The 24,923-nt window shown below is 37.4% G+C and overlaps 1 protein-coding gene across 6 annotated transcripts in view; it reads right to left on the bottom strand.

Moving 5' to 3' along the window:
* Positions 1–24,923, bottom strand: part of Efr3a (EFR3 homolog A) — a 92,901-nt gene that overhangs the window by 38,706 nt on the left and 29,272 nt on the right. Inside the window, exons 2-7 of one of the 6 annotated variants that reach the window (XM_076555981.1) lie at positions 22,054–22,196; positions 18,374–18,450; positions 14,540–14,667; positions 13,239–13,389; positions 8,143–8,264; positions 1,899–2,048 (exon numbers count right to left, since the gene is read on the bottom strand). In XM_076555981.1, coding sequence (XP_076412096.1) covers positions 1,899–2,048; positions 8,143–8,264; positions 13,239–13,389; positions 14,540–14,667; positions 18,374–18,450; positions 22,054–22,144 — 719 coding nt within the window. In that variant the 5' untranslated portion in view covers positions 22,145–22,196. Of the gene's footprint in view, positions 1–1,898; positions 2,049–8,142; positions 8,265–13,238; positions 13,390–14,539; positions 14,668–18,303; positions 18,451–22,053; positions 22,197–24,923 lie in introns of all 6 variants that reach the window. The other 5 variants (XM_076555982.1, XM_006980307.4, XM_042265357.2 and 2 more) reach the window with 5 other exon arrangements.

Raw genomic sequence — 24,923 nt, 5'->3', positions numbered from 1 at the left:
CCCCTTCAGGGCTCAGGGAGCTATGGAGAGGAGGCAGTGCAAACGGCAGACAGGAAGGACATGATGCTCTACAGACACAACAGGGCTGATATATATGAATTCACGGAAACCCTGGCAACATGCAGATCACGCCAGATGTGGTCCCACTGCTGAGTCGGGGAAGTGGACGTAAGCCCCCATCCCTAACCCAGAAACTATCTCTCCAAGTGTCAGCAGAACACAAAGGAAAAATTACGTTACTCAAATGGAGTTTCCCTGGGTATAAAAGCTACACTTAAGGGCAGGTCCCATGCCCAGCAGTATTTGGCCATTACAAAAGAAACTCAATAGTATTTTTGAAGATTTTTTTTTTTTGTTTTCAAGACAGGGTTTCTCTCTGCAGCCACGATATCCTGGAACTCACTCTGTAGACCAGGCTGGCCTCGAAGTCAAAGACATCCACTTGCCTCTGCCTCCCAAGTGCTGGGATTAAAGGCGTGCACCACCACTGGGCTGTTTGGGTATTTTTTCACCTTACTGGTCTTTGCTTATATATCACGGTTTCTGATGTTGTGTTTCTATGGGTTTTGTGTGTGTTCAAATGTTTGTGTCTCTCTGTGTGTATATGTGTTTCTCATGCTTTTTCTTTGTTTTGATTTTTGCTTTCTTCTGGTTTGATTGCTTGTTTGTCTTCTAAAGAGAGAGAGAAAGAAAACATGAGCTGGGTGGTGGTGGTGCACGCCTTTAATCCCAGCACTTGGGAGGCAGAGGCAGGAGGATCTTTGTGAGTTTGAGGACAGCCTGGTCTACAGAGTAAGATCCAGGACAGGCTCCAAAACTACACAGAGAAACGCTGTCTTGAAAAAAACAAACAAACAAACAAACAAAAAAAACCCAACCAACCAACCAACCAAACAAACAAAAAAAAGAAAGCATGGGTTCATATGAGTGGGGAAGTGAGGAGGATCTGGGAGATGAGGGAGGGCAAATTGTGATCAGAATATATTGTATAAACATTATTTTCAATAAAAAATACAAAGAATAGCAGTATAATTATTTTATTTTGGTTTGTTTTAACTCCCTATGAGAAAGCATACTGGATCTGAAACAAACAGTAGAAGTTCAGCTATAATTTCTTCTTCTCATGGTTACAAACTTAAGCAGTTAATTAAAACTAATTTACATGTCTAGTAATAACCAACAAATAAATGTACTCATTAAAAAATGCATTGCATTTATTTAGGTAGTGTGCTTGCATGTGTATATTTGTGTACATGCCACAGCACAAGTGTGGAAGTCAGTAGTCAACTTTTGGGAGTCAGTTTTCCTTCTAACATGTGTATCCCAGGGATTGAACTCAGATATCAGCTTTGGTCACAAGCATCTTTACCTTGTGAGCCATCTCATGAGCCTAAAGTTTAAATGTATTCTAATAGAGAATGAAGTCCTAAGTGTCTGAATAAGGACCTGTGACTAACAACTTGAATATGATCATTACAAATTAATACATTTCTAGAAAGATACGTATTTTTAAACTCACTTAACTTTATGAGACTACCATTTACATATAATAATAGAAACCAAACATTCTTATGCTAACAATATATAATGACTTATATAATAATAGAAACCAATCATTCTTATCCTAATAAGCATATGAACATAAATATAATGCAATACAGACTTTAGTATCTTTTTGAAAACTTTTATTTTTAATTACATGTCTGTGTGCATGTATGGGAACGTGCATGTGAATGCAGATGCCCGCAATGGATTCCCCTGGAGCTGCAGTTATGGACAAATGTAAGCTGCCCAAAGTGGTTGCTTAGAACAGAACTCAGGTCCTTTGCAACAACAGGATGCCCTCTTAATTGTTGCTCCATCTCTCCATTCCCAACTTTGGTATCTTTATACTATACCTGTCAACTTCTTCTATCTTCTGCATGTTAAACAGAAGTGAGGGAACAATCTTATCCATATGCTGTGGTTCCCAAATGGTAGCACGAAGTTCATCGTTAACTGTTTTGCGAACCACACCTTGAATACCTCTTATTCCAGCAATACGGATCCTATATGGATATGATAGAAAAGACCCATGAGGTAAACAAAATAAATCTGTGTGTCTACCTAAGAAAATGTACGTCAATATTGCTCTCTCAATCATAAAATGTTTTAAAGTAACATGCAATACGTGTAAAATTAAAATCTCAAAAATCTAAGGTGGACACCAAAAGATATATTCAAGATGCTTTAAACACCATCTTTATAAATCAGTGAAGTTTAAAAGGCTGTAAAGAACAGAAATATCTAGTATATGTTTTATTAGCTAATAAAAAGGCAATTAGAAGTGTGAGCTACTTGAGGGCTCAGAACTGAGGAGCTCACAGCTCTTGGTGAGCGTTGTGCTTCTGCATACTCTGCCCACTGTTCCCCGAGAACCCCTCACCTCTCAGAAAGGGAAGCTTCTTCATTTAAAAGTTGTGTCTACAGACATGTATATAGGATCTGTAATTTATCAGTGTTGCCCTAAGCTCCAATTACAATTCATAAGCCCCAATTCCCTCATGGTCTTCTTCACTCTGCTTGGGAAAAAGAAAACTGTAGGTTCAAGAAAGAGAAGTGACTAGATTTGTATAGACCGCAGAAGGACACAAAATCTCAAGCAGAGTTTGCCCATTTCTCTTACAAGGTATTTCTTGTGCTCAAATGACCCCCTTTGTCCTCCTCTCAATTGTCCCCTTTCTTTTTACTACCTGAAATGATCACCACATGCAGTTTTGTTCAGATCACCTAACACTGTCTCCCAGAAAGAATAAATATGTTTAAAGACTGGAACATGATGAGAAGGGAGTAACAATACTTTACAAACCCATGGGACACAAATCTATAGAGACACTGAGAGTGACAATAATAAGACACTGAACAGGAAGTGAAGTAAATAAAAGACTTAAAGACAAATTCTGCCTATTTCAAAGCTCTGTCTATACAGGCTTCCTTATAAAATACTGATCACATTTACTGGTTGGTTTTATGTCAACTTGACACAAGCTAGACTCATCAGAGAAGAGCGAGCCTCAATTGAGAAAATGCTTCCATAAGATCCAGCTGCAAGGCATTTTCTTAATTAGTGACCAATGTGGGAAAGCCCAGCCCATTGTGGGTGGTGCCATCCCTAGGCTGGCAGTCCTGGGTTCTATAAGAAAGCAGGCTGAGCAAACCATGTGAAGCAAGCCAATAAGCAGCACAACTCCATGGCCTCTGCATCAGCTCCTGCCTCCAGGTGCCTGCCCTGCTTGAGTTTCTGTCCTGACTTCCTCTGGTGATGAACAGCAATGCTGAAGTGTAAGCTGAATAAACTCTTTCCTCCCCAACTCACCTTTTGGTTATGGTGTTTCATTGTAGAAATACAAACCCTAACTATGACATCACAAGAAGGCAAACACCATTACGAATGGTGTTTGCTATACATTCCTGATGCTATTCCCTGGGTGAAGAAGACAAGCACAAGGTTGTTGCCTAAGGACAGTAGCCTAAGTGGAACAGCAGATGGCAGTGACTCTGTTGTAGGACATAGGGTGCATGCTGGTGACCACCAAAAGCCACTTCAGCTACACGGCTAGCATTTAATCCAGATCTAATTTCTGTCCTTAGTAGTACATTCTAGTCTTGGTCCCCAAAACAATTTACTTTCCCCATAAGTAAATCTGAACAGTTATATCATGTAAGTTTAAGAGTGCTGTAAACAAACAGTTAAATGATAATTCATAACATGTCTGAACAAGAAATGCCTCACAGTAAACAACCAAGTATAAGCTGTTTATATGTCAGTCACTATAATGATGATGAGGATGTCCATTATAGCTGAAAGTTGTGGAGAAACTGTTATTAGATTATGATATATAAACTTACAAGTAGCAACCATTTCTGTAAAGAAATACTTCAACAAAGGCTTAATACAGCCACCACCCCTTTATGTACAATGATGTACTACTTGCAAGATATGGTAGGGCAATGGTGGCACAAAGCTTGTGGGAGTAGCCAACCAATAACTCATTTGACTTAAGGCTTACTCCATAAGATGAAACCCATACCCAACACTGCTTGTCCTCTAGAACCTGAGACTAGACAGTTTAGGCATTTAGAATAAAACCAAATAATACTGATGAGAGAGAGAGAGAGAGAGAGAGAGAGAGAGAGAGAGAGAGAGAGAGAGAGAGAGAGAGAGAGAACACAAAAATACAGGGATAAAATGACTTCTAGTGATACTCTGCTACACTCATATATTAGTGCCTAGTTCAGCTATCATCAGAGAACCTCAGAAAAGGTAGAAAGAGCTTAAGAGCCAGAGGGGATGGAGGAAACCAAGACAACAAGTCCCTCTACATCAACTGAACAAAAGCTCACATGAACTTAGATTGAATCATGAAGGGGGGGGGGGGGGGGGCGCAGCCTGCACAGGTCTATACCAGGTCCTATTCCTATATACTGTAACTTCCAGTTTAGAATTTTTATGGGATTCCTAAGTGTGTGAATAAGTAGGGTCTCTGATTCTTGTGCCTTCTCTTGGGCTCTTTTCCTTCTGTTGGTTTATCTTGTCCAACTTTGATATGATAGTTTTTGGTTTACTTTATATCTTATTTTGTTCTATTTAAAAAAAATGAATAAATGGATGAATGGATGAAAACCTAGCCACTAGAGTAAAGGTTAACAACTCAGCTGTCACTAATACCTGCATGCAGAGGGAAAATCACTTTTCTCCAATAGAGTGACACTGAATATATAAATCTCTCCAGGACAGTCCTCATGCCCCGGAGCCTGGAGTAGTTGACCAAAATATAGACTCCACAGTTTCTTTGTGTGTGTTTAGATTTGGTTATAGTTTGGTGGGTTTTTTTTTTTTTTTGGTGTTGTTTTATTTTGTTTTCTTGGCTTTAGGGGGTTTTGTTGTTGTATTCATTTTTTGTTTTTTGAGAAAGAAATTAAAGTTGGGTGTGTAGGGAGGGGGAGAAAATAATAGTTCCTAGACTCATCTCCTACTGCCAAAGTCTGAAAGTTTTGTATGGATGGGTTTTACTAAAATGTAAAGGGATAAAAAATAAGAATCTATGAGGGAACCTGAAAAGAAATGTAAATAACCCAAACAAAACGAAATAGACATTTATTCACGTAACAATAGAGAAAAAGTACAACTTTTACTCTCAAGTATGTTAATTTACTCATTTATTTCACAGTGATTCAAATGAAAAGTTGGCAATTAGCAACTTTAGACACTACAAACACACACACACACACACACACACACACACTCACACGAAAGATCCAGAAGTAAGAAAAAGTATTACAAACACTTTCATTTGCATTTAAATTTTTTTCTGTACATCTACAACATAACCTTAACACCTAAGGCTTAAGGAACATCACAGAAGAGGGGGTACAAAGATGGAAAGAGGACCAGGCTAGAATGCCTGCTACTAGACTGTGTCTTCTATATACACAGGAAAGCTGTACCTGTGAAATCACAATATGGCTGCCTAAAGAAGACCTGAGCAATGACAGCACCAGTTAATATGTCGGTGTGAATGAGGGAAATTGCACAGGTCCCCACCCTTAGACAAAGAGCCACAGTCAATTAAAAAAGGCTGAAAGGGGAAAATGAGTCTCCTAATTAGTCAGCCCTAAAAATATACACATGAGCAACATTAAATGGACTCAGCAGGTTATATTTATACATTTACACACACACAAATATAAAACAATCATAATTAAAGAACAAGAGGCCTTGCTGGGCAGTGGTGGTACACGCCTTTAATCCCAGCACTCAGGAGGCAGAGGCAGGAGGATCTCTGTGAGTTAGAGGTCAGCCTGGTCTACAGTGCAAATTCCAGGACAGGCTATACACAGAGAAACCTGTCTCAAAAAACAAAAGAGAGAGAGAGAGAGAGAGAGAGAGAGAGAGAGAGAGAGAGAGAGAGAGAGAATGAATTTGAGGGAGGACAGGAAAAGTTAGAGGGAGGAGGGGGGAGGAAATTATGTAAATACAGTAACATATGCAAAATGTTTAAATTAATTTAATAGCATTTTATGTACATATTTTTAAAATCGATATTAAAAATAGAAAATTTAAAGGTATGACCAAAAAACAAAGGTTTTCCACTAGGGGGCAATAAATACCTAAAAGTAAGGTAATCTCATCTTTGAATTTCTCAAACATATTTTCTTATATATCATTAAGAACACTCAAAATCACTCATTTAATGTCCCTTGGGTGTAACATGAATCTTAAAAGATCTTATAATAAAAGACCCAGAGCCCGCCGATATTGGGGTGAAAGCTGAAAGATCAGAGAAGTAGAGCAAGCTAGCCACAGTTCTTACCCCTACAAAATTTTCAGTCTAAAGAGTTACTAAAGAAAGTGTTACTGTTTCCTCAAGCCTTACATTACTTTCTGTGTCCTGCCACATTATTTCCTGGGATTAAAGGCTTGTGTCTCCACTGCCCGGCTCTGTTTCTCTCATGTAGCCTAGTGTGACCTTGAACTCACAAGGATCCAGACGGATCTCTGCCTCCCAAGTGACAGGATTAAAAGTGTGTGCTACCACTGCCTGACCTCTATGTTTACTATAGTGGCTGGCTTTGTCCTCTGATCCTTAGGTAAGTTTATTAAGATACACAATATATCACCACACTTGGGTAATAAAATTTTAGTTGTGATGAGATGGCCAGGAAGGTATATGGCAAGTACACTATCCTTCTAAGGCATCACATTGTGATAAACGATCAGACTCCAAATGCCTGGGATTATACTGAGGAAGAATTACAGAGTTAGGCAAATCCCATCTGAAAACACAACTATTAAGTCTCTCCTCAGCCTCCCTTTTTCAAGGACAGATAACTCCCACACTTGCTTTCACCGTGTACCCCAGCTGGGGGTCTGCAAACTCCTGCTTACAGTTCTGTACACTGCCTGCTTCAAAGAAAATATATTGACTCCCCATTACCAACTTCCCACAATAACTCTGAATTAGGCTACCAGTAATGTTCAAATTACTATCATTTATCGACATCATTTTGACTTTAACTTTCAACTAAAATCCTTTTGTTTCTATATAAAAATGACCTATAAATTATTTCAGATCACAGTCCTGATTTTTACTAGTTGAAACTATAAAAAAAAAATGTTTTAAAGTGTGCAGCTCAGCTGTCTAGAGAACTTCAGAGTGACAAAGATTCAGTAATACTCATCCAAAAAGTACAAGTCCATATTGAGGGCCCACTATGAACAGGACACTAGTCAAAGTGCTCAGTATTACAGCAGTCCTAGGACAAAGCCCTTGCCCTCCTGCATTGCTCTCTAGTAAGAATAAAGGAAGAAGAAGAAGAAGAAGAAGAAGAAGAAGAAGAAGAAGAAGAAGAAGAAGAAGAAGAAGAAGAAGAAGAAGAAGAAGAAGAAGAAGAAAAGAAGAAGAAGAAGAAGAAGAAAAGAAGAAGAAGAAGAAGAAGAAGAAGAAGAAGAAGAAGAAGAAGAAGAAGAAGAAGAAGAAGAAGAAGAAGAAGAAAAGAATAGGTGTGGTGGTGTAAACCTTTAATCCCAGCACTCAGGAAGCAGAGATAGTGATCTCTGAGTTTGTGGCCAGTCTGGTCTACATAGCAAGTTCCAGAATGGCTAGGACTACATAGAGGCCCAGAAAAAAAGGAAAAAAAAAAAATCAGAATGAAAATGCAGAGAAAAGGAATAACTAGGAGGTAGGATGGGAGATCCTTGAGTAAAGTGAGGGAAAACCTGAATATACTGAGTCTGAAGTCCCTGGGAATTGCCCTAGACTGAGAACCTATTTTTTCAAATGCCCTTAAGAGTAGAATAACTAGAGTGTTCAAGAGAAAGCAAAGAGACCCATGTAACTGAGCTAAAGTAGGAGAAAATGACAGAATGACAGAAACTGAGACAGGAAGAATGGTGGGACATTCTGGGCAAAAGTAAGGATTCTGAATTTCAACCACTCTCCTCTTGTAACTTCAGCTGAATGCTCTGTTTTAACAATGGAAAACTGTTTCATGAGCATCTCTCATGCCCTTTGATAATTATTATCTAGTACAGAAGCACGATATCCAATCAATTCTACTACAAATTTCTTAAGATAAGTCACGAAATAAAACAGTACATACTCAGTTCGTATTTCTGGATCACTATGGCAGGAATGACACATGGCACTGAATCGAGATACAAAGAAGTCATAACGTCTATGATAGGATGGTGTATCTTCTTCAATATTTGCAAATTTGACAAACTAAAAAACAAAATCACAATACACACAATATACGTCACCTTTGAAAAGTGAGTAAACACATTTACCCTCCTTAGCTATTACACCTAACAAGCAACATCCAAATAAGCAAATGAAATACATGGAACACCACATACTACGTATGTACAGAGGAATTTTGTAATAATTGACTTTTAGGAAACTGATAATACAACCTTCTAAATAAATAAAGCCCTATAACCTGGTTGATTTCCTGGCAAATTTATTTTTACACTTTTTTTTTTTTTGCATTTTTCAAATTTGCTATAATAAACTTGTCACCTTTAAAATAGAAAAAGAGAGTTAGAAACAAAACAAAAATGGACACTCAGACCTTCCTTAAATGTAAGGGAGAAGTTTCAGAAGATAAACTTTCATTCTTTTGTCATTTACTGAAAGTTACATATACAAGGATAATCTAAGTAACTGTTTATAGCAGGCAGCTCCTTTTGACCTTGAGTATAAAGAGCTGAATATAAAATGTGAGGTCCGCCCAGAGAAGCCTTCCCTGTTAAAATACATTCTAATTCTGCAAACCAGAAGTTCTCTTGTGCTAACTTCTAAAATGAGGTGGAAAACAAAAGAAAGAGACACTTAGGTCTAGCTCTGTCCTCACACGCATATATATGCACGGGTGTGGAAACTCATAGACACATTCATATGCCTCCACACATGCATACACCATACAGTAATACAAAAATTAAATGAAAAAAATAAAATTTAAAATAAGAAATAGATGTGTTTCAGAAAGCATAATGAAGGGTAGCATGCAGTCCTTTAGATGTCAAGTTTCTCATTCTAAACACTGTTAAAACTGGGGGGTGGATAAAGCTTTTGCTGCAAGACCTTCTCCAGGGATTGCAGGATGTTGAGCAGTTTTCCCATCTCCTAGACTACACCTACACTTCTGTCTCCACTGTACAACAAACCAAAATGACTTCAAACGTTTGCCAAACGTGGGAGGACAGACAGGGAGGAGGTGTGCCTCTCATTGAGGGCCAATGCTTCATTGCAATGACTAACTTCACTGACTGTTCCCTCTGGATATCCTTCAATATTTAAAGAAAATTAAGATTAGGGATGAGACTTTAAATAGTGGCAAGGGTCAGCTAAGAAAAAAAAAAGTGATCAAATTTTCCCTGAATCGTGGTACACAAAAACTGATGGGGTACTTGCTATAAGTTTATAAGCACAAGCTATATAAACACAAGCTCTGGAACAAGAGCTGGAAATGAATCCCCATACAGGTACAGCATTCTTTTTGTCTACTGATAAGTTATTTAACTGGGATTCCTCATACATAAAACAGTAATATTAGTTCCAAATTTCAACTAAATTATGTAATATATTTAAAGAGCTTAGTACACACCATATTGTTTCTCTAAAAAAATAAAATAAACTTGAACCAAAGTTTCAGTGTTGGCATTTGTAAGTATTATGTACTAATATTTTTTTTTTTTTTTTTTTTTTGGTTTTTCGAGACAGGGTTTCTCTGCGTAGCTTTGCGCCTTTCCTGGAGCTCACTTGGTAGCCCAGGCTGGCCTCGAACTCACGGAGATCCGCCTGGCTCTGCCTCCCGAGTGCTGGGATTAAAGGCGTGCGCCACCACCGCCCGGCTCAAACTAATATTTTTTTTTAAAAGATTTATTTATTTATTATGTATACAGAAGAGGGCGCCAGATCTCATTACAGATGGTTGTGAGCCACCATGTGGTTGCTGGGAATTGAACTCAGGACCTCTGGAAGAGCAGTCGGTGCTCTTAACCTGTGAGCCATCTCCACAAGCTATGTCTTATTTTTTCTGTGTTTGTGTAATGTGAGTGTATGTAAATGCACTCGTGTGTGCATGGAGGCCAGAGGAAGGTATCTGTGTGGCGCTCTATCACTCTCTGCTTTATTCTCTTCAGGCAGGATATTTCACTGAATCTGGAGCAAGGCTGGCAGCCAGCAAGCCACAGGGGAAGTCTCCTGTTATAGCCCTATACTATAGTGCTGGATTAGCTACACACACATGAGACCATACCAGGTCTGTTATGTGGGCTCTGGGAATTTGAACTTCAGTCTTCATATTTGGGCAGTATGTGCTCTCAACCACTAGCCCATCTCCCCAGGCCTGATTATTACTTATTCAGCTTTGAAACTTGAAGTGTTCCAGAACTCGGAATAATTGGAATGAATGCATGGGATATTTGTTCAACTTGGCCATGGAGCATCCTTAATCTGAAAATTCTGTCACAGAGCTCAAAAAGTTGTGGGTTTGGAGCAATTCTGATAGCATTATCTACAGATAGAAGGCTATCTAGCTGTAATTACTTTATGAATATTTTAAACATTTTTGAATCAATGTACATATGAGTATAATGAAATATCTATACTTATTTTTAAGCTATTTGCAACAAAAAAGGAGTAAGAGTAAGAAGTTCTTGATACAATTTATTTTTTAAATTTAAAGTGTTTAACATATTTTATTCTCTGGGAATTTTATATGAATTAGATATATTTTAATCATATTCACTCCTCCCAGATCCATTCCTATTCCCTACACCCACTCCCATCCTCATGTCTTCTTTTTTCCTAGCACAATTCCTGACACAAAGGAGAACCTAAGTAAATTTTGTCTATTATTGTCATAATAGATCATCAGCTTAAAGAGGTAAATATCACAAATTAGAATAAAATATATAAATACCATGAATAAATATTGAACATAATAAATCATCATCCATCATACTTGATGATACCCAAAATTAAAATTAGACTTTCAGGGTTTGACTTAATAATATATTCACTAAAGGTGGGTTATGAGGGGTTTTGTCTTTTGCCCAAATGACTCATTAAAGTAATACTAATGGCATTGCTGGCTACAAGTAAAGAAACTCCTGGGAATGCACACTATTCCCTTCCGCCCAGCTATTAAGCAATTTCCACTAAACTTTCTCATCTAATTCTAAAGGAAATAGGAGAAACCTCTAGGAACTATCATGCCTGAAACTAAGCCCATTACATAACCTGCATTTGGAAATATCTACTATTTATCCCTCAGATAAAAGGACAAAATCATGAAAGGGTTTTTGAATGAATTATACTATTACATATTCTAGCTTTTGCAATGCTATGCTTCATACACACAAAGACCTATCAGATTGGAACTGTTTTCATGTCATAGATGTGAAAGTGAGACAAAGGTTAGCTGTTTCCTAAACTACACGACTAGAAGTGCACATGCAATACACACCAGGCCAACTGGACTCAGATCCACAGTGGGAGTCACAAACTACATTATTAACTTTTCTTGTATCTGAAAATACGCCTGTGGTGGTTTGAATGAGAATGGTACACATAGATTTGTATGTCTGAATGCTTAATCCCTGGTTAGAAGAACTATTTGGGAAAGATTAGATAGTGTGATTTTTGTTGGAGGTATGGCCTTGTTGGAGGAAGTGTGTAACTTGGGATGGGTTTTAAGGTTTCAAAAGCCCAGGCCAGGTCAGTCTCTCTCACTCTTTGCCTGCTGCCTTTGGATTAGGATATAAGGATATAAAGGTCTCAGCTACTGCTCCATGGTCATGCCTTTCGGATGATCATCATGGGCTAACTCTCTAAAACTGTAAGAAAGCCCCCAATTAAATGCTTTCTTCTGTAAGTTGCCTTAGTGATGGTGTCTCTTCACATCAATAGAACAGTAATTAAGACAATGTCTAAACAACAAAAAAATCATGTGATTCTGGTAGTTTTCAGTAAACTATGGGTGGGAATACAAAATATTCACCTAGGCTGAATAACTTAAAGCTTCCCCAAAAACTGAAAATATAAAGGAAAGCAAAAATGAAAGACTACAGCATGCTATTTTCCATCTTTTATTTAAAAGCTATGTTCAGGACAGAAGGAAATGAATGTAGTGAGAAGAAACAATTCAGAAGTGGGCTAAGGAGGGAAACATAAATGTTGGTTTCATAACCAAGTACTAGGGAGAAACATAGTATATTCAACAAATAATAGTGGGATATCTGAATGAATATATGCATATATATTATTTGAACCCTTAACTCATATGCAAGCATATGTAAAATAATTCAAAGTAGATAACAGAACTGATTTCTTAGAAGAAATCTTAAGGGTAAATCCTTGACCATGGATTAGGCAATGGTTTCTTATAAAGGAACTAAAAGTACATAAAAAAAAAAAAAAAAAAAGAACCAGACTTCATCAAAATTAAAAACTTTAGTGACTCAAAGCAAACCATAAGTAAAGTACAAAACAAACTGCAGAACTAGGAAAAGAAGAAAAAAAAAAAAACCACTGCAAGTAGCATATCTGATGAAGAACTTGTATCAAAAATAGTCGACTTTAAAAAGACAATCTAATTTTAAAAATAAGGATTTGGATAGACATTTATCCAGAGACATGCAGAAAGCCTATAATACCAAGAAGCTTTAAGGAAAAAAAAAATACAATGAAACACCATACTACATTCTAATTTATCTATTCATCTAACCATGGATATTAGAACTTTTCCACTTTTTTGGCTATTATGAACAATGGTTTAAAAGTCTATGCATAGACATAGGATTTCCACTTTGGTGATATATGTTAAACAGTGAAATTGTTGAGTCATATGATACTACATAACTGTTAATGATAAATTAGATATAGCTCAATAAAGCTCCAGCTTTTGGAAAAGCAGTAATGTAAAACAGTAGTATACAAAGTTAGCACTGTAATGGGCAAGTCAGAGAAAATTAAAACGGACAGGAATAGACTCATTTAGAGGCAGGTTTTTCACGATGATAGGTTAATATCACAGATTCTGTAAAGACCAACAAAAAACACCAGAGATATTGTGTTAATCACTGTCTTCTGTACCGGTTTTCCAAATGCCCTGAATGGGAAATTGCCTTCTGTCAGAATCATTCTACATACACTAATTAAACTTAGTAAGAAAATAATAGCTTTGCTTACAGAATTTGTTCCAAGAACTTGAAGCTTTGGTTCCCCTGATTCCAGAAGCTTTGCTACCATATGAAGGAAGCTTTCTACAAATGGCTTGATGCTTTGAGAATGGCAGGCCATAAGAAGCTGGTCCAACGCCTCCATAGCAATTAGAACATACCTAAATTAAAGGATATACAAAGTCAAAGCATTGCCAGCGTTCTTAATTCTTCTGAATTTTTCTAAGTAATTTTCACCAGAACAATTAGGCCTACTTAAATGCACAGAACATAGAAAGTCAAAGTAAACTAAGCAAAAGCTAGGTTTAGATGTATACATCCTCAAGACAAAGTGCACCAAATCTAGACTGCACTACTCATTTCCTCCTGGAAACCTCAGAGCTATTGTGACATTGTCTTTGTGTAATCTGCCTTGAACACCATGAACACTTTCCATGATTTTAACCATATTTATTTGTACATGTTCTAAACAGTTACTATAATAATTCATCTGTCTCCAATATAATTTACTTATATTTGTAAGTAAAATATTTATAAATTATATTCATAGATAAAATCATGCCAGCAACTCAACTACAGAGCAATAAGGGAATAGCTCAACAAAATTCACTTTATCAATCAACAGCTTTAAAAGATTTTATATAAAATTTAGATTCCATTTTAGCTAACTTTTATTATCAAACTTCCTGTGCAAAACCACTGACATGTCCTAAGAGGTGACAAAGCAGAGACACAAGCCAATGTGTCGCTTGGAGAAGCAAGTACTAAGAAACTAGGGTGATAAAATGTCACAATAGAAAGTATTTTCAATGCAAACTGCAAAGCTGTAACTTTTCACATAGAGAAGAGTCAAGATGGGATTTCTTTATCAACAGACTCTGGTGCAAATGGGACAGTTCCAAATCAGGATGCTTACACCTTCTGGACTCCAAGATCTGAAAGACTTCAGTGAAAGACTGAAGCAATGTCAAACCCACCTGGAAACAGAATCTTGTTTGTTTTCAATTTAACACAGCTTTTTAAACACAGTATCACACTTTTAAAACTATTTTCCATTAGAAGTGAAGGAAAGTAATTGACGCTAAAGCTGGAGGCAATGGTTCATAACACAAATTCCCACATAAAACCTGAGCCACAGAAAAAATAAGCTGCAGCAACTATAGGGGTCTCATACTTTTCTTTGCATATTAAAGTTTTATCCTCTGTATATTGTTTTTGCCTGACTATCTGGCACAAAAATTTACAAGACAACTTCGCTTAGAAATAATCCTCCAAAGATAAGTGATTATTAGCAGTACTTAGTGTTTTTACCCAGAACGATGTCTGACAACATCCCTGCTCAGCCTTTCTGCCAGATAGGCACCTATTCGATCGAGCTTCTCTGGTGCAGACACTGCATAAAATGTCAGTTTCTCCATATCAGCTTTAACAAGGCCATCCTGAAAATAATAACAAATACACAATCATTTTCTAATTTATTTATTCATTCAAAATGATGCCTGATTTACATCTCATCTTTCAAGACTGCAAATTAATCCACATTTATGCTGAAACTTTTAGGAATAAACTCTTTTGTGCTAATATTAAAAATTCTACATACTGAAGACATTTTAAAAGCTGAAGAATTATCCCACTAAGGCAAAGCACTTAAAGGACCTTCACGAACAAAAACCTGTCTCTAGAACTTTCATTTGTAGAGAAGTAGCTAGCAGTATGTAGACTATGAAGTATGTTTTACTAAAACATTTTCCAACAAAATTTGCTTCAGTTTAAATGTTTTGAATGTTATGCATAGTTGGTACTTTTTTCTGTCTACAACAGTGAACATACATATAGCTTTCTCCCCAGCTCCAGGGCTTAGGGCTGAACCCAAAGTAAGAGGCCTAGTAAGAGGTCAACCAAGAAGGTAAATCCCAACCCCGACATAGAGCTTTTAATTATTCAGAATTTCCTGGTATCATAAAAATCTGTTGTAATTAATCAATTAAAACATATTCAGAACTGTGTTTAATTAGTATGACAACACATCCCTAATGTGGGCTTATCATGTGGGCTATGTGTATCTTTTCCATCTTCTAAAGATGATGCCAGTGACTCTTTTCAGTTTTTTGTTGTTGTTGTTTTGTTTGTTTGTTTGTTTGTTTTTTGAGACAGGGTCTCTCTATATAGCCCTGGGTGTCCTGTTACCCACCATCTAGATCAGGCTGGCCTTGAACTCACTGAGATCTGCCTGCCTCTGTCTTCAAATACTGGGATTAAAGGTGGGCACCACCATACCGCAGCTCAATGGTCCTTCTTCTTATCTTAACACAAGTGAGTCAACAATCACCCTTAATTTCTTGGTTAGGTATAGTCTAAGTAACTATGCTTATGTCTATTGGATGGGGTGAGAAGGGAGATGGGAAGATATTTGGATGATGAATCTACAATAAATAAGTTTGTAAGTCTGTGTTCTCATCTTTATCTGCCCACCTGACAGCCTCTGGCTGTCTCTTCAGTGAAGCTACACAAACATATTTTGTACCTTTTCTATTTTGCTAAAACCTGTTATTCTGCAGTCAGACTGCAATTCTGCTGTGCATGACTTCTTTTACTCAGCTTATCTATCGTCTAGTAGTAGAGGTACTTTCCTCTAGCTCTCAGCTTCCTCTAAACACCCTTCACATGCCTTCTCCAAGGTACCCTCCACAAGCTCTCCAGAGATGGGTTGGGATGTTTCTATTGTGAGGAACATCTTTTAGCTCATGGTGCTTATCTATGCTGTTATACTTTGGCATACAGTCATCTCATTCATTAAACAAATACTGAGTGACAACTACATACCAGGCACTATGACAGAACACCATAGAAGCCATACTCGGCAAAGGACCGCATTTGCTCAGTGAAAGCTCATGAAAACTGAGACAGGTCCTACAAATTGCGTCCATGAAATGACACATAGTAATTATAGGAAATCATTTATTTGTCTCCAACTCTTTAAAGGCAGGGACTGGGGCACATATACTTCTGCATCTGAGCACCTATTGTCTGAATCATTCTGAATGCATTACAAGATGCTTGTGTTCAATAAAATAACAAATATGACAAATGAGTTGTGTTTACCACATGCATGTAAGGTTCATGGAAACAAAAAATTCTTTTTGTAAGCATTCCTCACTTTACCCGCTGTCAGCCCCATTACAAGTGTTCAAAACTCAGCACTTAATACAAGTTATAGACAGTGATTTAGACACCTTGGTTCATCTTCACATTTCTCCATACTCTGCCCTCTACCTATGTATCCCATACTTGTTGCGAATACAATAATCTGAATAATCAGTCTATTTGTGGCCAACAATTTAACTATCCACTATACTCTATAGCTAGGCAATAAGAATTTTCATTTGGATAGTTGATCAATTTGTTTTTACTTGAACACATCTAAATTTCCATGCATTGTTCTCTTTCTTCTTACTTGCAAGAAAGACACTAATCTCCATTCCTCTAGATGTGGGCATTCTTCAATGTTTAGCAGAACTTACATCCTCTCAGAATGCTTCCCAGAGAATGCCACACACCGTGATACTTTCTTGCATTAGAGGCAAAACTATTAACATCTGTACTTTATTTACTAATTTATATATCATGACTTAATATTTAATATGCTTGATGTGAGTCAATCAAACTACTTAAAAGCAAATATCATATCTTACAGGTTTTTTATATATCACATATGATCCAGGTTTTTTTATATTCCACAAATTATAACTGACAGCCAATAGTATTTATGGATAACTTCCAATATGCAGATGACCACTTAAATAGGTTTTAATCAAAAGTAGGACATATCATCCTTAAATTAATGTTAACATAACCAAAAGACAGTTGGTTGCAGAAAATTAAACAACTTCCTGGAAATCAATTTGCAAAACATTTTATGTCCATTTATCAGAAACCTAAGGAACCTTAGAAAAGCTAAGTATTGTCCAGCAAACCCAGGCTCCCTAAAAGCAGCCAGCCTCTCCTGTATATTTCAATTGATTTATTAAATAAAAAGATGCAAGTTGGGGGAGTTATTTTGGCTTTCTGAGGCAGGGTTTCATTATGTAGCCTAGGCTGGCCCCAAACTCACATTCCTCCTGCCTTAGCCTCACAAATACTGTGAGTATATAATCACATACCACCATATGTCTTAGGGCTTCTATTTTTGTGATAAAATGCTATGACCAAAAACAACTTAGGGAGGAAAGGGTTTATTCATTTTCTTGCTTGTAGTCAAGAATTCTGGGAAGTCGGGGCAGGAACTCAGAGCAGGATCCTAGAGGCAGGACTGATAGAGAGGCCATGAAGAAGTACTGCATATACTGGTTTGCTCCTCATGGCTTGCTCAGGGTGTTTTCTTATGCCATCCAGGACCACCAGCCTACTGGTAGCAATGCCAACAGTGAGCTGGGCCTCCCACATCAATCATCAATCCAGAAAATGTTCCATAGGCTTGCCTAGCCAATCTGGTGGGGGCATTTTCTTAATTGTGGTCCCCTCTTTTCAGATGATTCTGGCTTGCATCAAAGTGACATAAAGATAGCCAATACACCTGGCTAGACACGACTTAAGAAAAAGGCCAACAGCTTCTCTCTACAATAGTCTCTCAATATCCCAATTCTCTTTTAAAAGAAAAATAAAAACCTATTCCTATTTGCTCTTTGGATCTAGGTTAGATTTTATTCCCATTGTCTTTCTTCTCCTAATCCCAACTGGCTATTATTCTGATCTATTCAAGCAGCATCCCACATTTCATTTCCTTATCACACTTCCCCCAGTGTATTAAAATTGCTGGTATTCTATCTACATGCTTCTTGAATGCAGAAACTATTCTCCGTTTACAGTTGCATCCTGAGTACACAGTATATGGCACACAATCCCAAACGTTTGACTAAACTATCTAAATGAAAAAGGACACCATACATCTATCACTTCAGATTTGTACCTAACATCTGAAAAAGGGAAGCAAGCAAGGGTCATGTGAAAATTAAAAGAAAAGTACAGTAGTTTCACGTGATGAGATGTGGTGAAAAAAGAAATGAAATGAGGGAAACCTTAAGGAGGTCAGCAGGGGGGCAGAATGGGTCAGCAAAGAGAAGGATCAGTAGATGTAGATCAAATTACTTTTGGATCTTCAGGGAATATGTTGTCCACCAGGCGTTTGTAGCGAGGACGCAGAGCAGAGCAGCAGCAACACACTCCTGTTTTTAAAAAAAATAAAAGAGTATAAAGATTAATAAGGTAAAATGACCCAGTAATTCATGTTTCTGAGTACTCACTGTCCATTTAAAGATAAGTTTAAACTGGCAGCAAGAGAAGTCATGCAAATTAAAAAAATAAGGAAGTTAATTTTTCCTCCTCTTCCTAAAAAACAGCAGTTGCTAAGACTGCATAAACTTATACACCTCCCACATCAACTTTGTTCTGTTAAGTAAATTCATGGGTCACATCTGTCTTTACCTTCATCTGCCTACCTTCAATCTTCACCTGTGTGTCTCACTGCAGCCATATCAGTGGCCTGCTATTCCAGTTAGAAGCCTCTCCTGTGTGTTCCCTCTGCCTAGAACATGGCCAACTATCTTACTCCTCACTTAAACCTTTGGCCACCCTCACTCTCTTCTACTTTATATTGCTAAAAATCGCTTATCACTCAACATAAGAAATAACTTCCCTAGTGTGCTTATTGGTTATCATTAGCCCCCCTTCACCAGAGGAATATAAGCTCAGAGGAAGGCAGAAATTATTCTTTTGCTCACTGATAAGTCCCAAGTAACTGGAACAAGACACAGTAGGCACTGAGGTATTTGTTGGATGGGTGTGTGCCTCTACCTCAGCAACGCCTTTGTTGATATACTTTCCACTTCTGCACCTAGTTTAGAAGTCACAGCTACCTGTACCTTTTTCTATGGCTTCCTAGCTGGTTACCTAGTCTCCTCCTGTGGCTCCAACACAGGGATGATAAGAATAGCTCATTTTTAACAATATCATTACACTGATGTTTTCAAGAGCTCACTGATAATTGATTAAATACATAAAATTGCCCTAATATTTTATAGTGTCCTTCAAACCCATATACTTCCTGTTATTAACTATTCTTTATACTTAGCATATGCCAAAATAGCTTAATTTTTTAAATGGATATATTCTAGACTGAAAATATGTCAAAAATAGATGAGCTTTAAAATTAAGATGCAAATGAAACAAAGGCTGCAGAATCTGTAACAAATAAACAATATGTCTGTCTTATAAATCTTTCATAGAAACAAGACTAATAAATAGAAAAAGGCATGAATGACCTAGGAGACTTCACTCCAATTCTTCTATGAATGGGTGCATGACTTGGGTAAGGCACTTCAGTTTTGACTGATTTGGATCAATCAGTTTTCTTATCCTGAATACCAATAACTTCGTAATAGTGACCTTGAGATATTATAAAATGATTCCCCTAATTTATGAGCTGAGGTGGAAAAAATCTGTCACTGTGCATTTACATGTATTTAAAAACCAAGACAAGATAAAAGAAAACACTTTAAATAGAAGCAGAACCTCTGCAATTGTATCAAGTAATATTAAATAGGAAGGAATTTTTCTGAAGATCTCAAATTCTTTATGAAGTATGTGCTATTTAACAAGTGTCAACTGAGTGTTCAACACAGGCCAAAAAAACAGTATAAAGCTGAGTCCAGGTTTGCAATAAAGTGAGACTATCAAAGCAATGATGAAACAAGTCTAGAGTTGTTGATCATCTGAAAATGATCTGTCTCTCATCCTTCATAATCAGAAAGCACTGTGTATGCATCACTTAGCATTCCTAGCAAACAAGGCTTGATTATCATCACTACTTCATAGAGGCAAGAATCTGTAAGAGTGGGGCTGGAGAGATGACCTAATAGTTAAGAGCACTGGCTGTTCTTCCAGAGGACCATGTTCCATTCCCAGTACCCACATGGTAGCTCAAAAACCATCTGTAACTCCAGTCCTAGGGATCCAACATCCACTTTGAGTCTCCACGGACACTGGACATGCACATAGGGCACAGACACACATGCAGGCAAATACTTATATAATACTTAAAATAAAAATATAAAATTGTAAAGTTAAAAAAGTCTGTAGCAAAAGAAATCAGTAACTTGGTCAACAGTTAATGGCTGAATGAATCCACTATCTAAAATTAAAACTCCAGGCTCTTCCCTACACCACAGATACAAGAATCATAAAAAGTGTATCTTTTGAAGAATTTGTAACTGTCATAAAAACAGCAAAAAAATTCAGCAATATATACTGCTTTGTATACTTGATATTAGTAAATGTTATTCACTGTTCAAAAGGTTTTTCTAATAAGAAAAAAAGTGCCAAATAATCTAAATATTACAAAGTTAAATTTTTAGATTAACATAAAAAATATCTGAATACTTAGACCACCCCCAGAACAAAACAATCATTTGAGTACTGGGGAGAAGGGGTGCAGATAGCTAAATTAGCACAAAGCAAAAATCCTATTTCTAATAAATAAATTAAAACCAAACGTGTACCACGCCACTGCAGCCATACAGACACTGAGGTGCTGTGATAATGATGAAGCCAACAATCTGGTGAGAAGACTGAGGCACACACTTGGCCAGCACTAATGGGAATCAAATACAGTGAACTCAACTGGTCCTGGCAAAGGCCTGCCAGTGGAGCCACACACAGCTCCTAGTGCCTTAAGGATCCTGTGTATTGCAGTATTACCTGTGAGAAGATTCTCAGCAAGCTAACTTTGCTTGCAGGGTCACTTTCTGATAGTACTCACTGATGTTGAGAGAGCCTGAGAAGTAAATTTGAATTTGGGCTGCAACCAATAACCCTGGCCCTCAATTTCAGGAAGCCTAGACCTACAATGACTACATATGAGAAAAAGAGAAAAGTGCAAAAGACAACCAATTACCCAGCCACAAAGGTGACTTACCTTACTACACCTAAGTTCTCCCCTTGTATAAAGATGACTTGACCATACTATTAATTAATTAATTAAATTGTATATCAAGCTCTTAGTAAGGAAGCATTTAAGAAAATAGTAACTACTATTAATGATACAGTGAAAGTAGATTCACAATAAAGGTAAACAGGAGGAGATGGAAAGTCTTTTAGAGAATACTGAGAACAGTGTGAAGCCTTTGTTGTAAATGAACCATCAGTACATGTCATACAACGTTCACAACACCTTTCAATTATGAGTAAGAACAAGGAGGGGAACTGCTATGTTCAGAACATGACCTGTACAGCACTGCACTCAGGACTTTACAGCATAATCACTCACTCCTCTATCAAGTCCCAGAGGTGGTTATTACCTATAGCAAGGAAGTGCTCACAGCAGCTGATCTGCTCCAAACTGCAGAGCTGGTAAGGGTGGAAGACACTGCAATCCCAGTCCAGACCTGATGGCTTCCAACAGAAACTGCCACACTAATTCAAGTACTATTTGAAAATGAAATGCTCCCACTTTCTACAAATCTTACTGTAGTGTTATGTGTATGTCACAGGTAAAGAATGTACTCCCACTTTAGGGAATGAATAATCACAGAGACTTTCTCAGGAAAGCCTCAAACAAACACTTTCCAACTATTTATATAAATGAGAACACACACACAAAGACATAGGAAATTAGCTCAAAAATTTCAATTTACTCAATTACATAAAAAGTATATGGTTTTAAAAAAGTGTGGCAATAAAAATTACAGAAGCAATTTTCTAAATATTCAAATAAGAGAATACTGTATTTATAAACACGGCAAGAACATGTAAGACAAAATCACTCGACCTACTCAGGTAAAGACATGTGGATGACTCCCCTGGTGAAGTAAACTCATAAGGTTTCTCCAGCTCGGCTGCAGGCACCTGAACATAGTCCTTCATGTTGCGAGACTGTTTTCTAGTCCATCTTCCTGCTCCGTGATCCTGTTGCCTGCTGTTGAGGAAGTACCTGGTTCACTTTACTGCTAATTAATTAACAGAGAGCAGAGTGCTGGGGCTTATCTAAGTTCTTGTTGACATTACATACAAAGCTATCCAGAATTCGATAATATCCCTATCAAATTCTGCTAGGACCAATTAGCCTTAAATAAGATCTTAAAATAATTGTATTGCTACTTTAATAAAAATGTCTTTCTAGAGTTTAAGTAAGAAAACGTGCCTACTTGTACTCCTTTTCCTTAAAAGTCCTTCCTCTTATTGATCCTAGCTTCTAATCCCTGACAACAAACTCACTCAGGCCCTAGTAACACACTATTTGAATTCCCCAGGGTATTATTTGTAAAAGCAAAGACAATATGAATAAAAACAACCAACAGCAAAAAAAAAAAAAGTCAAATAAATGGAGGGCTAAAAAAAAATATTAATTCTTTGATTAATTTAATTTGGCACATAAAGAAATAAGAGCAAGGGGAGGCATATGGGAGGTTTTGGAGGGGGAGAAGGGAGGATATGTAATATTATTTCAAAAAATAAAAGAAACAATTTTAAAAAGCCATTATTTTCTTTAGTATATGTTCAGAAGGCTCAAGAGGAATAGCTATACTAATGGGAAATGAAACTCAAGCACATTAGAAATGGGAGATTATGACTCAAAACAGAACCAGAGTGCTGGAGAGATGGCTCAGCAGGTAACAGTGCTTGCTGTTTTACTGTTTTAAATACGAGCACCTACATAACAAACTGGGTATCCTGCACTTGCCTGTAACCCCAGCTCCAACAGGAGAACATATCTTCCAGCCACCTGAGAAAACATGAGGCCAGGGAAGACCCTGCCTAAGAGGAATAGGCAAGAATAATAGAGAGGACAATAGATGTCCTCTTCTGTCCTCTATGAACATGCTCACACTCCCACCACACACACTCACACACACACACACACACAAAATGAATGAATGAATGAATGAATGAATAGATAAATAAATAAAACACAACAGCAACAACGAAAGCAAAACAGGGCCAGGCAGCATATCCTCGTCTGGTAGTGTGTAGACACATTTATGGACAACCTGAGTCTTAGGGAGTAAACAGGAAAACTACTAACTACTTCTCATTTCCAGCATGATAAAATTAAAACACTTGTTTTTGTTATTGTGCTGTTAAACAGTAACTAAACCTTCATCTATCAAGTGTTTTCAATTCTTATATGTAACATATGAGGAATTCACTGACATTTAAAGGCTATTATATTTCATGGCTTTTTGGTACATGTTCATGTGCATATATGGGGGGGGGGGGGTAATATGTGTATACAGATCCACCTATATGTCCATACATGTGGAGGCCAGAGGACAATTTCAGTTGTTGTTGACCTGGAGCTGTCTACCTCTACACCTTTTTTTTTTTTTTTTTCTTTTGAGACAGGGTTTCTCACTAGCCTGGATGCTGCCAAGGTGCCTAGAACAGCTGGCCAGCAAATCCCTATGATCTTCCTGTCTCTGACTCCCTAGCATTAAGATCACAAGCGCACCACATCTGGTTTATTTGTTTTTTTCCTCATTGATTCTTGGGATCAAACTTAGGACATCAGGACTGGTGAGGTGGCTTAGAAGTTAAGAGTGTATACTGTTCTTCCAGAATGCCTGAGTTTCTTTCCTTGCTCCCATATTAGGCAGCTCACAACTGTCTCTAACTTCAGTTCCATGGGATCCAATGCCTCTGGCCTCCTTGGACACTTGCACGTATGCATACACATTCCCACAAAGACACATATACAGAATTTAAAATAAAGTAAAATTTCTTAAAAAAAAAAAAAAAAAAAAGACTCAGGACATCAAGTACTTTACTCACTGAGCCTTCTTGTCAGCCCTACAACTCATACTCTTCAATGGGAAGGGCCACGATCACTGATCTGTCCATTAGGCTCTACTTCCATCATGATACCGATACCACTGCGCTTATTTGCATGTCTATATTTACCAGTAGAACAGCAATCCCTCAAGCTCATGGTGAACATTCTGGCATAAAGCAGGCACTGACAAAAATGTTATTCAACAAATGAATAAGGACACAAAGGTAAGAGACTTTTAAAAGTGTGCTTAATATCTGTTCCTTTAAGTTGTTAAAATGAAATCTGTAATGATAAAGAAACCTTCTCCCTACCAAGTACCACCAAATAAATGCCAGACAACTATAGTTTCTCCAATGAACAAGTGACTCTGAAAATTGACTAATTTTGATGATAAAATTAATAATCTAGGTAAAAAGAAACAAACTTATTGGAAGTTTTAAAAACTTTACCACTTTAAGATTCCCCAGCTCAGTGGTACCCAAACCTTTTAGAAAAGACTGCTTAGACTAGTCATTAACTTACTGTCAGAACAAGACATTTGCGTTATGCAATCAAAATCAGTAATCTTACAGTCCTATTCACCATGCACTTTTCCAGTACACCTCTTGCTCTCTTGTTCTGACTATGGCTGCACCTGTTATGACTGTACTTGAACACACATGCCACATATGTAAGAATAATACTCCATTAAGAATAAGAATTATAGGAATTAAAAATGTAACCACCCACTTGACCCAATGGTTAAGTTTTAAACTGAGACATGAACATCTGAGGACAAGAGATATCCAGTTTCAAATGGAGCAGGCAGTTATGAGGGCCACAGAAACTGAGAGCAGAAAGACAACACTTCTGACTCAAGCGAAGCAGGGGTCA

This window comes from Peromyscus maniculatus, chromosome 20 (assembly GCF_049852395.1).
Source record: "Peromyscus maniculatus bairdii isolate BWxNUB_F1_BW_parent chromosome 20, HU_Pman_BW_mat_3.1, whole genome shotgun sequence".
NCBI lineage: Eukaryota > Metazoa > Chordata > Mammalia > Rodentia > Cricetidae > Peromyscus > Peromyscus maniculatus.
Note: the sequence above shows the minus strand (reverse complement) of the source record. Positions and strands in the feature narration are given on the sequence as shown.